At 48.5% G+C, this 16,553-nt stretch overlaps 1 protein-coding gene across 2 annotated transcripts in view; it reads right to left on the bottom strand.

The window, feature by feature from the left end:
- PRPF8 (pre-mRNA processing factor 8) overlaps positions 1-16,553 on the bottom strand; it is a 162,271-nt gene that overhangs the window by 75,869 nt on the left and 69,849 nt on the right. For both annotated transcript variants that reach the window (XM_078680163.1, XM_078680164.1), the window contains 4 exons: positions 8,065-8,275; positions 7,525-7,641; positions 7,049-7,296; positions 3,126-3,305 (listed from right to left, as the gene is read on the bottom strand). In XM_078680163.1, the coding sequence (XP_078536289.1) occupies positions 3,126-3,305; positions 7,049-7,296; positions 7,525-7,641; positions 8,065-8,275 (756 nt within the window). The remainder of the gene's footprint in view (positions 1-3,125; positions 3,306-7,048; positions 7,297-7,524; positions 7,642-8,064; positions 8,276-16,553) is intronic.

Genomic DNA, 16,553 nt, shown 5'->3' with positions numbered 1-16,553 from the left:
TCAGGTGTCTCGGATGTTCAATCACTGACCGACCACTACCTTGACTCTATGAAATCAATAGTCAATGAAGTTGCTCCATTGCAACTGAAGAGAGTCTCCAACAAAATTTCTAACCCCTGGTATGATGGCAGACTCAATGACGACAGGCGTACTATGCGAATGGCAGAGCGTACCTGGAGATCTGACCCCTCATCACTGCATCTAAAAACGCTTAAAAACAAGAGAAATGCCTACTTTAGGAAAATAAAGCGCACAAAGTCGGACTTCTTTAGCCGTCAGCTGGACCAAGCAAAAAACAGGCCAAGAAAACTGTTCGAACTAATTAAGACTCAAACAAAGACACAACCCTTACAATCAAACAACGCAACAAGCGACACCCCACACTGTGAAGCCTTCTCTGCTTTCTTTAAGCTAAAGACCGACAACATAAGAAACGACCTCGTCATGGATTTAAGCCGATTCCCCAACCACACCAGAATGTCTAACATTCAACCTAAAAACAAGGCATCCTGGCTGTACTTCGACACCTACTCGGAAGAAGCAATACACAAACTACTCTGCACCTTGAAGTCCTCTAATCACCTCACAGACCCCCTACCTGCTAATGCAGTAAAAGACTTCATCCCCTTGCTCCTCCCTCTTTGGACCAAAATCATCAACAGCTCCCTTCAACAAGGTCTCATCCCAGACTCCCTCAAGGTGGGGCAAGTCACACCTATACTCAAGAAACCCACAGCTGACCCGTCTGACCTGAACAATTACCGGCCCATCACCAATATCCCCACCCTGGCCAAACTGCTAGAGAAATGTGTCCAACTCCAACTAACAAAACACATTGACCAATTTGACCTCCTCAACCCTCACCAATCAGGCTTCCGAGCGAACCATAGCACGGAAACAGCTATGACACACATAATTGATGACGCCCTCCAAATCCTTGACCGCAATGAGTCCTGCCTCCTCATCCTTCTTGACCTCTCTTCAGCATTTGACACGGTCAAACATGAGAACTTATTGGAGCTGCTAAGCACTAGAATGGGTCTATCGGGAACTGTTCTCAAATGGTTTTCTTCCTTCCTTCATAACCGGTCGCAGAAGTTCAAGATCGACAATGTGCTATCTAAACCGGTGCCTGCAGATCTAGGTGTTCCACAAGGATCTTCCCTCTCCCCCACACTGTTCAACCTCGTCATGGAACCGCTCGCCACCTTGCTCCAAGCATCCAATGTTCAATTCCATATGTACGCCGATGACACACAACTTTACCTAAAGCTACAATCCCCGGAAGATATCAAACTTCTGAATTCCACACTTAGCAACACACAATCTTGGTTGGCCGATAATCACCTCAAACTAAATGCGCTGAAAACTGAGTTCCTACTCATCTCACCCCCGGCGAAAACTTCCACCACCCAAACTTGGCCCAATAACCTAACAGCACTCAATGTCCAACCTACTATCGTGGACTCAGCGAAATCCCTAGGCATCACAGTCGACGCCAAGCTCCACATGCAACAGCACATTAGCAAAGCCACAAAAGGGGCTAATTTTCAAATCAACACACTGAGGAAACTTAAACCCTTCCTCCCTGCCAAAGACTTCCAAACTGCTGTACAAGCTTTAGTCATCCCTCGCATAGACTACGGAATTGTGGCCCTCAGCGGACTCCCGCTTTCCACAACAGCACCCCTAAGAGCCTCCCTGAACGCTGCCGCGAGACTCATTACTGGCTCAAGAAAACATTCGCATATATCCCCAGACTTAAAATCTCTAAAATGGCTGCCGTTTGAAGTCAGAATACAGCTAAAAATTGCAGTAATGACACACTCGGCCGTGCACCACAAGGCACCCAACTACCTCGCGCAAAAGTTGTCTATATCAGGAGGGTCGAGATCCAATCGTAGTACAAAAAATCTACTCCTGAAACCTCGCAGATTCCGGAAAGAAAAAACATACAAGCGCTCCTTCTCAGGAATGGCACCCAGGATCTGGAATGCGCTCCCTCCGGAAACCAGGCTTATCTCCTCCACTGCACTCTTCAAGAAAGAGGTGAAAACAATCATTCTGGCCAAGATCTCCTGAACTTTATAGATACTGGATCTGATACTCTGCATCGCTCTGTATCACTGATCACCTTGTTCTTTGGCACTATACTCCTACTTTATGATGTCACTACTACGCTACTCTCTTACTACCTACCAATATATGTTAACACTTTGGTGTATTGTCTCACCCTCCCGATGCCCCCACCCAGTGCTTTCTCTATCCTAAGAAATTGGTATAAGCCATCCACACATCCAAGGCTTTACCTAAACCCTTCTGTAGTGGGAGCAATGACTTGTGACGTCTTATATTACTCGTTTACCTGATTGTATTTTGATATGTTTCTGTACATTATTGTTATCCTACTATGTTAGTGATTACTATGCTGCTCCCATTATCTTGTTCATTCCTGTTGCCCCTACCCCTGTATCTGTGAAGCGCTCTGATATCTGTAAGGATCTTGTTCGAGCTATATAAAACTTTGAATAAATAAATAAATAAAATAAGTGGTGTGGGATCGGCATGGGAGGTTGAGGACGAGTCTAACAGCAGAATTTTGAATGGTTTAAAGTGTGCGAAGAAGATCGATTGGGCTGCTGGCCTGCCATGCAGGAAAATGCTTCAATGGCGTATAATGAGCTGATAAGCAGCGCAAAGGGAGGACTGCTTTCTACAAGACCCAACAATAAAGAAAGCAGATGCTGCACGAACACAGTCCCATAGCTAAACTATATTGTTAAAACATAGTCCGTAAACCTCTCTCGCTCTACCTGACCTCTTCAAAAGATTTTGGCATAAATATAAAGTTGGAAAAACATTCACGAAATCAAACCTAAATTTGCAACACCTCTTGGGAAAGGTAAGAGATAGTGACGTATGAGGTAATGGCCTAAATAGATCAATACTACGACACCTACCACTATGTTAAACCCCTCTACCCATATTCTGGAAAAACTAGATTGTAGCAAAGAGGACAATCTACTTGCACCTTCCATTAACGCCTCGTATCAGCCATAGCTATGCATATTTTACTCTTGCCATTCCACGTTTTCATTATGCCTCCTTCGAACATCACATCTCACCTGTTTTGTGCGATTGCTTCCTGCCTCTTCAAAGCGTACTCTGCCCACACACGCTGCGAGTCAATGAACTCACTCTCCCAGGGTTGAATGTAGCGGTACAAGTTGGGAATCAGTTGATCCTCCTCATGACTCATTCCAGAGCGGAAGTGAGTAATGCCAACATCTGTCTGCTTAGACCACCTAAAACAGAGCCAAGGGGTGACATTTAGGTTACACAAACAGGAGAAGGTGCGTTACCATGCTTAAAGATAGAAGAATGAAACTTAAAGGCAAAGAGAGTGGAGGAAAAAAGATTTCTTCAAGTCAACAAACTGGAGGATACCAATTCAAAATATACATAAGAAAACAGTATAAATATATCTGTCATGTATTTTACAGCAAAAGCAGCGATCCATTGCTCTATGTTGATCTCAGATTGAGAACTATGACAGACTATGACCCTTACCTACTGTCGAAAGACCACATGTTGCATGAGGAAGCATTCGGAGCCCAATCTCATCTCTCAGTTTAAGAGCATGGCATGACAAATTTCACTCACCACCTTGCACTACAAAACGTGGTAGAAACACCAACACAGCTCATATGCCACAAACAATGCCAAAGACCATACTGATAAACCACCTGTCTTTAACCAATCCAGTATTAGCCTACTACACTGAAGGTAACTGCTTTAGTAGTTCACTTACTTGTTTCCCTGGGAAGTGGGTGGTTTGTTCATGATTTCAATGAAGCTTCCCAGTAAAGAGAAAACCTCAACACTCAATTACATTTCTATTCTTGACCTCTTCATTAAGATCAATAGCCAATTAGGAGAGCAACAAGCTCCCCTCCAGTGTCCAAAGGAGGGATGGCTTAGTGATGATGATGAAAACAACGAAGATGGCTGCCTTTTTAGGTCTCGCCTGTCGATGCGCATGCGCATCGAGCAAGGCGAGAGTATTGCGAGTTATCCACTCTTTATCCACACTGCAAGGAATCGTGGAGATTCCTTGCAGTGCCCGTGACTTTTAAGGTCAATGCGCATGCGCATTAAGCTTATGCGCATGCGCATTGACCTTAAAAGTCACGGGCGCGTGCATGTCCGTCTTTGTTTACCCGCTCCGCCCCCTCCCGCCGTGTCGCCTTGCCTACTCTCTTCCACAGCCTCCCCCAGCTCCGCCCCCTCACTACTTGATTGCACGGCCGCTAGGCCGTGCCTCCCCTACTCTCCTCCCCCCTCCTCCTCTCCTCCCCTGCCTGCCTGCCGCTAGAAAGCAAACAAAATGTTAGCGGTAGCAAGCAGCAGTATTGCTCGATACCCCGACCTCTTCCGGTGAGAATATTAATGGTGTTATGCTTTGGCGACTTTAAGAACGGACACATCTTTCTTGTCGGATAATGATTTTGTCCCTTTGTTTATTATATATGTCGGAGTGTTCCCGGCTTCGAGTAAACAGCTGACACCTATCCTGAGCAGGCCCAGCTGTCCCGTCGGTGACCAGCCGTTACCATTCCTCAGTTTAGATTTCAAGTTTATTAAATAGAAGGCGCTCCCGTACTTTCCACCTCTCGAGTCCCAGCGCCGCCGCTGTCGCCGCGCAGCTCGTGTGCTGCCAGGTTCATTATCCCTTCGGCTCGATGCTTCCCACGTTTGATTGCAGCTCCCATGGAACGCGTTGGGCCCACTGGTGAAACCCGATCTCCCGCCTTCTCAGGAGCTTGTGTTCCAGCCGCGTCGTTTGTATGGCCTTTCTCACTTTCACCGGCTAATGCTTTATTTATGTAGCGTGCTGTCAGCACTGGAGGCTGCAGCAGCCGGTTCCACGCGTTCTTGCAGCTTTTGTTAATGCAGGAGAGGTGATCGAGGCGCTGCGCATGTTCACCCTCTCACGTCCCCCTCGCCCCACAGACCCCAGCCAAGGGAGCTCCCAGTATAGAGCGGAGGGGCCCCTCAAATTCATCCTCTCCCCTCCCCCTCGCCTCACAGACCCCGGCCAAGGGAGCTCACATTGTAGAGCGGAGGGGCCCCTCATGTTTATCCTCTCACGTCACCCTCAACCCCTCACCCTCACTCACCCTCAACCCCTCACCCTAACTCACCCTCACCCTCACTCACCCTCAACCCCTCACTCACCCTCTCACCCTCAACCCCTCAACATCAACCCCTCACCCTCACTCACCCTCACTCACCCTCACCCACCCTCACTCACCCTCACCCTCACTCACCCTCACCCTCACTCACCCTCACTCACCCTCACCCACCCTCACCCTCACCCTCACTCACCCTCACCCTCACTCACCCTCACCCTCACTCACCCTCACCCTCACTCACTCTCACCCTCACTCACCCTCACTCTCACTCACCCTCACTCACCCTCGCTCTCACTCACCCTCAACCCCTCACCCTCACTCACCCTCAACCCCTCACTCACCCTCACTCACCCTCACCCACCCTCACTCACCCTCACTCACCCTCACACAGTGCAATAGGTCTCGGAGCATTTGAGTTAGAGCTTTTAGAAATGTTTATGGCTTTTTTTTTTAATTCTTTAGCATTGGCTACAGGAAACAAAAATGCTAAAGATTTACACAAAAACCCATAAACAATTCTAAAAGCACTAACTCTAATGCTGCGAGACCTATTGCATTTCCAATGCTTGTTTGTGATTGCTATTGGGTGGGACAAGCACATATTTGTATAATCATCTAAGAGATAAGAGTAGGGAAGTATGAGGTAAAGCATTCACTCAGATAGCTGGGGGCACAGCAAACAAGGATTTACAAGTACATGCCAAGGCATAAAATTGGATGCATGCAGAAACCGGAAGCTATTGCAGGTACCTTGGCAAAGTTAAGATACGTGCTTGCTTTAGGATATTGCAAACGTGATGACGAGCTGAGTTCTTTGAAACGTGTTTTTTCAAACACACTTTAAGAGTCCCAGCCAACTTGGCATTAACATAATCCAATTTGGCCCCTATCACTACCCTTTGTCATCCAAGATTTCCATGGCGAGTACTTCGACAGTGTACCCTTCCAAATCCATGCCCTTCAAGGAGCGTCATCTCCCATTTGATGCTAATCTCTTTCCTATCACGTGTGCCTTAATAGTTTCTTTGCCTAAGCGCGGCGTGAAGGAATGTGCAAAGTGCATGTGTGACATGTGCAGTGGTCTCCCTTAGTCTTGGATTTCTATTTTAGAGGGACAAATGCATTTGACAAAACTGAGATCAATCAGGAGCTGCCCTGAGTTTTTAAGTTCTGATCCGAACTACCACCAGCAGACTTTGAAGGCCCACTATGACTTATTGTTTGGCAAATAGGACAGTCCTCTACTGTATAGGCTATAGCAAGCAAAGTACTGGGAGATACTACTCACATTTTTTAGTAGTCACATCAGAAACCTAATACAAAAAGCTGGAAATGGGAAGAATACTAGTGTTGAGGGTCCATCTCTAAGAACAACAAAAACTGACAAAGCTGTGTCCACTGTCGCAGGGTGGACATTCTACGGTATGCACTCTGAACAATCCACAAAAGTAAAGGGGCTACATAAGTTTAAGTCGTGTGCTATACATATTTCAGTCACATGGACAGCAGCTGGTGCACAATACTGTTCTGGGTGGGAACCCACAGATGGTCCCCATGGCCTCCTTTAACTTGGCACAGACTGCGGGAAAGGCAGAAGAAGACATGCTCCCTAGATAAAATACCCTTCGTCTCCCAACTCAGTTAAGAAAGCAACAAGATGACATCTCGTTCTGTTCAACCTCGCTATCATAGACCAGCCTTTAAGTTTAGGAGAATGCCAAGTCCCTGCATATTAGTGCAAACTGTTGTATAAAAAAAGTTTGCCAATGATGTTATGTTAAGCACTCCTTACCTCTGTAGAAAATGAAGGAATAGGAAATGTCATCATTCAGAATGCCAAGCCATCACCTTACCTTAAATCAGACTGGGGGATGAGGACATGTCCCATTGAAAGCATGCCAAGCCCCCCTAGCTCTTTAGGGGTGTAGAACACCACAGGAGGGAAGCGACTGGGCATTTTGGAGTTCAGGCCAATCTTGATTCTTGTTTGAATCTTGTTCTCACATTTCACCAGCAAGTCCAGGAGCTCCTGGGTGTTAACCACAGCCTCGCGGAAGTAAGTCATAAGGCCAATCAGAGCGGTGTTCCATTTGTTCACAATCTAGGGGCAAGAAGAGTAGTCAGAACAGGTCCACTACCAAGTTTCACAAGAGTACAATCCAATGCACCATTTACTTCACCCTAAATAAACAGTAGTTTACTAATCCTAATCCTGCTACTCAAAGCTGCACATACTTCCAGCAAGCCAAAGCATTGAATACCTCAGAATTTCGCACAAGCATGCTTGCAGCACTCAAAAGATATGTGCTCTTGCATAGAAATATCCTACCTTAGTGAAAGTGGTAGAGCCAGATGCCATGAGAATCTGTCGAACTCTGTTGTGGAATCTCTGCATCGACTCGTCATCAACTCTGAGGAAGCACTGAGCTGTCCTCTCTTTGGTCACCTAAAACACAAAACACATCCAATTGCAAGTCTGAAAGCACAACAGAGCCCTGTGAGCACCTTAGTAAAAGAGGTGGCTAGTAATCTGTGCACAATCCATAAAGAAAAAGCCCTAGCAGGGCGATCTACCGTACAAGTGAGCATGGAACGGTAATACAATCCGAATGCTGTGCAAAAGGCTACCTCATTGCATACGTGCGGAGGAAAAAGAGGAAAACAAAAACACAGCTCTAATGCTTGTTTCGGGGAAAATGTAAGAAACTGAGCATTTGAAAAGATAGAGACATCTGAGTTGCATATGGCAAGAAGTGTACTGAAAGATCTCAGAGTGGGAAGACATGTTGATATATTGTTAGGAAGGGTACTCAATCAGAGTGCACAAGGAAATATGGAGAGAAAGATAGGAGAAGGGAGAAAGTTTTACCTCGTTCTGTAGATTCCAGACTCCATCTTTGTGTGTAAACTCCTCGTAGCTGGTGCGACACTTGGGTAGGATACGGCACTCAAAGCCACACATGTTGAACAGAAGGTTGGGGTTGTCCTTACTGTAAACTGACACAAAGCTGTTCTCCCACTGCACAGTAGTGACCGAGCGTGGCAGGCGGTTCTTGATGTCCCAGAACACTGCCCGCCCCCTGAAAGAGAAAAAGAAGATAAGACTTCCAACAACGGTACAAAATTCTAAATCCCACATGGGTAAAATGTTACCAATCGCCTTCCTTTTAATGTGTAAAGCACATTAAATAAAGTCAATACAAATCGTTTTGGTAGTTTCAATAGATGTATAGCAGAAACACCTCCTAGCTTCTTTCAGGATGTCTCAGAGGCACATAAAAACGGCCCTGGGGTGGTCAAAAAAACATCAATGGACCTATGTAAGCTACCAGACTTGACAAGAGTAGTCTGTGTGTTTCTGGAATAGATTGTGAAGAGTCACAGTCCTCAATAGTTTGAGCTTAGCCGTAAATCTGTAGACCTGTGCAGGTTAAAGGAAGTGAATTAAGAAAGATGTATGGAAAAGGCTATGTCTTCAGTAACTATCTCGTGACCCTGGGACTGTGTCTAGGACCTCCGAAACCAGCTGTTAGGGAAGCAGGTTCCCTAACTATGCCAACAATTGTTAGTAGAACTAGGACTTGGGAAATGGGGCAGGGCAGGCTGAATGGTTTTAATGGCCAGTGTTATATTACACTAATTTGATAAACATCAGAAAAGGATGAATTGGGATACAGCATTTGCCTAACCTTTTGAATCACCAAACAGAATTTAATATGGATGATTGGTGGCCCTAATTGAAATACTTATTTGCAGCAACAAAAAGATCATTCCTTGGGAGCAAAAAAAAAACCAGCATGTGATGTGCTATGATTTAGCATACTACTTTGTCTTTTACAAATAAAACCGAAATTTAAAAAGCTCCTACCTTCCCATTAAAATTAACATTCTGAATTTTATTTTGCTTCTGAATTGCAGAACATGTTTAATAATTTGTGTATTTGATATATAGCTGTGTCTGTATTTTTGCATATCGATTTGAGGTTCAAACTAAATTACGTAGGCAGTGGTCCCCTGCTTCCACAAGTGAATAACTGTGGGTCATCATAAGTAAAGGTTAAGAACTGCTGATACATATTTTTGAACAATAGAGGACGAGGAACGCAAGTGGATGGGTCAAGTAATGATGTTAGGGTGTGTGACGGGGAAGGGGTTCTGTCCATAGGCTCTTTCCAAGCAGTGACATGGAAAACACCACGAGTAAGATGTCCTTAACATCTCTGTCCTTTATCTCATACACTTGGAGAGGTTAAGTAGTATGAGAGAAAGTTGTGTGCCACACACTGATGTGCGTATAACTCAACTATTAGCCCAATCCAGTCATAACTTGAAGAAGGAAGTCAGTAGGCGTCAAGGGAGTGGGACATGGCTAATGCCTCATGGGAAGGGGCAAAGGTGAGAGATGAAAGTGACGGGAAGAGCCTCTTGACTAAGCAAAAAGAAAAAAAATGGTGACCCACTGTTTGACCCACCAATGGTCCCGAAAGCAGAAGAGAAAACAAAGGGCAACAAGCATTGGCATAGCCAATAGGTCTCGCCTTTGGGACCATATAAGTGGTTAGCCATAATTAAAAAGCTCAGCCAGCTGCTTAAAAATAAAAAAATAATCAAATATAGTTTTATTTTGTAGCTGCTGTCACTGCGGAGGAGCCGCCCCTCAAGTTGTGTGCACGATGTCTGCATGCGAAGTTTCCTTCTATACTGTACATGTTCTGAGTGTGTTGGAAGCTCGCACTGTGGCTGTTTGTGTGGTTTATAATCTGTAAAGGTTGATAAAAACATCTTCAGCACAAAAGACAAAATATCGATTTGTCATTAGCAACAGTGATGGCACTGGCTTGCACTTTAATAGCTCTGTACATACCATGACGTTATTACCAGACTCTGAGCTCATTTCATCCGCCTAAAAATTATGAAGGGCTGAGATGATTCCACCATGTGCTGGTTGCACATTGATCTCTGTAGTAGGTGCATTAACCCACAGAACTACCTTCTCCAAATACATTTTTAAATGATTATGCACAGTAATTCCCCTTGTGCATGTTCTAGAATGTGCACCCTCTTGTCACTGCCTGTATTGTGTCAACATTATAGTGTCCCACAAGCCTGTGTGTGTATGCACAAGTCGGTGTTTGTGCAGGGGTCACTTGTAATCAGGGCACAAGTGTCCATTTTAGCTTCACTGCTGGTGAGGTACTACTATTGCATAGTGCCATGATATTAATGTTCTCGACCTTGGGTGGATGAAGGGTTGAGTCGATCACGTCAGGTTTCTAATTGTGTGGCCCCAGATTTCACACAGACACCTGCCTCCATTCAGGTGTTTTCCTTGTGACCGTGGTGGTGCTGCCCTACCCCTGTACCTGTTGTTGAGGCGGTTTAGGTGTGCAGGGGGCACGTGGGCTGTGATTGGCAGCTCTGCTGTGCTGCACCTGGTGCAATCAGCACACTCTCCGATCTTTTTGTCCCAGTTGTGTTAATCCTCAATCACGTTTCCTGGTGTGTCATGAGCCGCAGTGCTGGGAACCCTGGAATCGAGGCTTGTAATAGGACACACGTGGCTTTCAGTTTCACTGCCATGTCTGGGAGTCCACAGTGTATTCGTTTCACCAACTGAAACTGCACTGCCTGTTTTTGTTAACATGTACTAAAAACCGCGCGGTGCCTGCTGCTTAGTGCACGCAAATGCACGGGGGTACCATAGGTACCCCCCATGTGCACCCCCCACCCCACCCTCACCTGGGCCCCCGAAGTGAAAGTCCATATGCTTTTCCACGGCAGACAAGCCGCCGCGGAAAAGCATGCCTTTTACACCATCCTAATATGGCTGGCGGTGTCTGATAGACACCACCAGCCATGTTAAAGCTTTTCCGCCGCGGTCGGAAGGCGACCGCGGCGGAAAAGCTGCGGACGGAATGCCAGACCCACCAGCCATCCTAATATGGCGGTGGGTCTTTCGAGGCTCCGCGGCGTTTTTCCGGCATCCTCCGGGCCGGCGGTGGCATCCGCCGGCCCGGGGGATGCGGGAAAACCGCAATCATAATAGGCCCCTTAGTGTAGGTTGAATCCTCTTCATCAGGCAAAAATGAGCAGGAACCCGCTTTAGCAGCACTCCTGTTTATCACGCATGTGTATAGAATGGCAGTGTATCCGTTGAGGTTGACGTATGGGGTGGGTTGAAATGTTTCCATACAATAAACACTTAAATGAAAAAGAGTAGAACAGCGTTTCCAATATATGCACAAGGACAAAAATCATGGGAACCGAAAACAAGCGTGGGCGCAAAGTGAAAGCGACCGGGCAGTGTTTCATTAGTTACATGATCCACAACAACAAGGGAGGAATGCAACTGCCATAAAGTACGCCGCTGCTCGTTCCCGCACCAAAACGCCATGGAAGTGACCTTTACACAAAGAGGTGGGACAGGAACCCACCTTGGGAAATTTGCGTGCTTTCGTTATTGAAAACCACACGCAAAGGCCAAAAGAATTTGTGGGAATCACCAGACACACACAGAGAACTTTCATGGACGTTTGGAGTACGCACAAGAAGCCTCCCATAGAGCAGAGCAGGACCGCTGCGCTAGGCTCGACCTAAAAATGGTGGTCGACAACACCCGGAAACAAGCATTTACAATGCAATGGTCTCGGCAATATTATAGGTAGAGCTATTGGCATTGCTCATAATTTTTGTATTTTTTTTTATCCCTAAATAAATGGCATTGTCATTTCTATTGGCAATAGCTGAATTGTTTGCATGTGTGAGACCTATTGCATTAGCAGAGAGGGTGAGGTAGTGAGATAGAGAGTGAGGTATTGAAATTGCGAGAGAGTGAGGTAGTGAGAGAGAGTGAGGTAGTGAGAGAGAGAGAGTGAGGTAGATAGAGAGTGAGGTAGATAGAGAGTGAGGTAGTGAAAGAGTGAGGTAGTGAAAGAGTGAGGTAGTGAAAGAGTGAGGTAGTGAGGGAGAGGGATGTTGTGAGGTAGTGAGATATAAACAGAGATTTTTTTTATCATAAATAAATGGTATTGTCATTTACAATGCCAATAGCTTAATCGCTCGCATATGCATGACCTATTGCATTTACACCCACACAGAGCCACCCACACACACTTACAGAGCCACCCTCACACAGTCATTCACATAGAGCCACCTACACAGAGCCACCCTCACACAGACAGAGCCACCCACACATAGAGCCACCTACCAAAAAAGCTATCCACACAGAGCCACAGAGCCACACACACACACACAGTCAGTCAGTCAGTCAGTCAGTCAGTCAGTCAGTCAGTCAGTCAGTCAGTCAGTCAGTCTCCTGCGGCAAACAGACAGCCCAAGACTGTGAATCAAATAGGTTACTGTGAAGGACTTATATGCAGCCAACAGTTAGGAACCTTACCTGAACATGTGTTTTCCAAACCTCAATCTGGCCCACCCAGTGTTCTCTGTCCTAGAGTTAAATTATTTAAATCAAAGGCAAGTGTCTATCCTAAATAGTTAAGTGGTGGGGGTGGTAGCATGCACGCCAGATTCCCTCTTCCGAGTCGTGAGCAGTTAAGAGGAAGTGTCCCTAAATATTACAGAATTTGCACACAGCTCTCGCAGCCCACACAGCCCACACACCTCTCGCAGCCCACACAGCCCACACACCTCTCACAGCCCACACACCTCTCACAGCCCACACACCTCTCACAGCCCACACACCTCTCACAGCCCACACACCTCTCACAGCCCACACACCTCTCACAGCCCACACACCTCTCACAGCCCACACACCTCTCACAGCCCACACACCTCTCACAGCCCACACAGCTCTCACAGCCCTCACAGCTCTCACAGCCCTCACAGCTCTCACAGCTCTCACAGCTCTCACAGCCCACACAGCTCTCACAGCCCACACAGCCCACACAGCTCACAGCCCACACAGTTCTCACAGCCCACACACCTCTCACAGCCCACACACCTCTCACAGCCCACACACCTCTCACAGCCCACACACCTCTCACAGCCCACACACCTCTCACAGCCCACACACCTCTCACAGCCCACACACCCCTCACAGCCCACACACCCCTCACAGCCCACACACCTCTCACAGCCCACACACCTCACAGCCCACACACCTCTCACAGCCCACACACCTCACAGCCCACACATCTCTCACAGCCCACACACCTCTCACAGCCCACACACCTCTCACAGCCCACACACCTCTCACAGCCCACACACCTCTCACAGCCCACACACCTCTCACAGCCCACACACCTCTCACAGCCCACACACCTCTCACAGCCCACACACCTCTCACAGCCCACACACCTCTCACAGCCCACACACCTCTCACAGCCCACACACCTCTCACAGCCCACACAGCTCACAGCCCACACACGACACACAGCTCACAGCCCACACAGCTCACAGCCCACACAGCTCACAGCCCACACAGCTCACACAGCCCACACACGACACACAGCTCACAGCCCACACAGCTCTCACAGCCCACACAGCTCACACAGCTCACACACCGCTCACAGCCCACACACCGCTCACAGCCCACACACCTCTCACAGCCCACACACCTCTCACAGCCCACACAGCAGTGGGCAGGAATGCAAGCACATCGCCCTTACAGCTCTCACAGCCGACACACCTCTCACAGCCCACACAGCTCTCCCAGCCCACACAGCTCTCACAGCCCACACAGCTCTCACAGCCCACACAGCTCTCACAGCCCACACAGCTCTCACAGCCCACACAGCTCTCACAGCCCACACAGCTCTCACAGCCCACACAGCTCTCACAGCCCACACAGCTCTCACAGCCCACACACCTCTCACAGTCCACACACCTCTCACAGTCCACACACCTCTCACAGTCCACACACCTCTCACAGTCCACACACCTCTCACAGTCCACACACCTCTCACAGTCCACACACCTCTCACAGCCCACACACCTCTCACAGCCCACACACCTCTCACAGCCCACACACCTCTCACAGCCCACACACCTCTCACAGCCCACACAACAGGGGGCAGGAATGCAAGCACACCAGAACAGGGGGCAGGAATGCAAGCACACCAGAACAGGGGGCAGGAATGCAAGCACACCGGAACAGGGGGCAGGAATGCAAGCACACCGGAACAACGCATCTGACTGGATGAGGCGATGACCTGCACAAACCAGAGAGTCTGTAAACTGCAGGATTCCTCGCAGTGAACGCTCACACCCCATCACTCGCACAGTAAGGGAGCGTCTATAAACTGCACAAAGGTCCCAAGAGGGTGACACACCCCCTCTATCACCACACAGCAGGGAGAGTCTCAAACTGCACAGAGGACCCCGGAGTGTGTCACAGCACCCCTCATCCCCAATACAGCAGGGAGAAAACCCTGCGGACTATATGCGTGTTTACCTGGTGCCTGATGTCTACCACTAATACAAACACACGACGTTTATCCCACGCTGGGTTAAAGCTGCATGAGCAGAATAAAGGAGCAGTGGACAGAGCGGCCCCCCCAGAACCACCCGGAGGAAGTGCCCATCCCATGACAGCGGCTCTAGGGGTCGGAGCGTCAGTAACGGGGCGAGCTGTGAAGGTGTGACATACATACAGATGCCAGGGTGACCCCAGGCCCACGGCTCCAGTTGGACTGCCCATTCCCCACCACTAATGAGGCGGCTCCCAAGGCATGATCTCCTCTGCGCACCACCTACGTCGGATAACCCGATATCCCGGCGCATCCTATTCACGGCGCGCACAGTTGGCCTGGGCAGTCCACACGGTGACAAAAAAAACACAACACCAAACGAAATGGTTTCAGACAACCTTTAAAACGGCCGTTGTCCAGATTGAGCCGGCCTTGGTTGGGGTTGTGTGTGTGTGTGTGTGTGTGTGGGGGGGGGGGTCGAAGGAGGGGGGCACGCACCAAGTGGCTGTCACTAAAGTGCCAATCTGGGGAAGGTGCCAAGGGGTTTCTATCTATTGGCCATGTTCAGCCCAGTAACACCGAAGACACGTAAGGGGTGCAGGGAGCTCGCCACTGAAAGGGGTACGGTGTGTACCCACGGCCTCGCCACACACCAGGCCCTTCCCCCCACATAACACGACGCACGCATCACCCCAAGGCGTCAGCCGGGCTTTTAATAAACTGCCTTTGGCTTGGAAATAGACAGGCCGGAGACACTGCGGAGCAAATGTCACACCATCACCTCGCCGGACACGGGACCTACCGGGCACGACCTTCATGGCGGCAGCTGGCCCCTGCCCTCCCCCAGGCACGGAGGGCTGCGGAGCGTCGGAGAATGGCGAGAGCCGGCCTCGGTGGTCGGGGGGGAAGAGGAACGAAGCACTGAGGTCCCCCGGCTTTCGGAGGGTAGATACACTGGCCGTGCTAAATGTCAGCCTGCTCCCCCGTGCCCAGCGGCGGGGTGGGGGTGGGGGGGCGAGCTTTAGCAGGATAAAAATATCAGGCGTGAGAAGGTGTCATCCTGCCTGAGATAGAACATTACTGGCCACAATGGAGAGAGTTAACACCGCGCTGGGCAGGGTACCAGCGCGAGGAGGAAGGGGCAACCGGGCACAGATTGTACCAGCCACGGGGGTGCAGAAACAGAGAGTCAGAGGCAAGAAACACCGGCAGAAACGGGGGCAGGGGCACGAAGAACGGCACAAACAGGGTGGCAGAGGCTTACCTCATGTCCAAGCCTATGCTGCTCGAACAGCAAAATGGCCGCAGCAAGCTTCCAAATTTTTCAGAATCGGGGGTGTGGTTTTGTATTTCTGAGTGACAGACAACGTCACGGTCTAAAGAACAGCAAAACTTACGCCCCCGAATCCGAAAGAGACGGGGCTTGTTTGGAGTGACTCCCTTCTCTTCCAATGGCTGGCCTCCGTTTAGGAAGCCAGCCAATGGAAGCGAACGGAGCACAGAGGTGGGTTTAAACTGCCCTACTCCAAACCATAAGATCTCCGGACCGGAAGAAGGGCTTTGCGCAGCTTATAGGTCCCTCGACCTAAAAACCCCCACAAACAAGTACTATTCCGGACCCAACCACTAGATGGCGAATAACGCACAGTATGTGAATCCAGAAAAGGATTCATGCTGCAAAACCATATTGCACTTGCAAGAATACATGCATAAGTCCAATATATTTAATTGAATTATGCATTTTTAACAGCATTTCAAGTTATCTTTAAGTGTATTGCATAGGATAGCGATGCCTGGGATTATCTCTTGGATCCCCTTGTAATAATGGTGAGGGACCCAGCAATGTGGTGGATGGTGATTTCCACTGCAGTTTTGCACTAGATTTGAAACGACTGGTATGTGGCCCAAACCAATTAGTGCTCTGCCT

Source organism: Lissotriton helveticus, chromosome 3_1 (assembly GCF_964261635.1).
Source record: "Lissotriton helveticus chromosome 3_1, aLisHel1.1, whole genome shotgun sequence".
Classification (NCBI taxonomy): Eukaryota; Metazoa; Chordata; class Amphibia; order Caudata; family Salamandridae; genus Lissotriton; species Lissotriton helveticus.
This window is presented reverse-complemented; position numbering and strand designations above follow the sequence as displayed.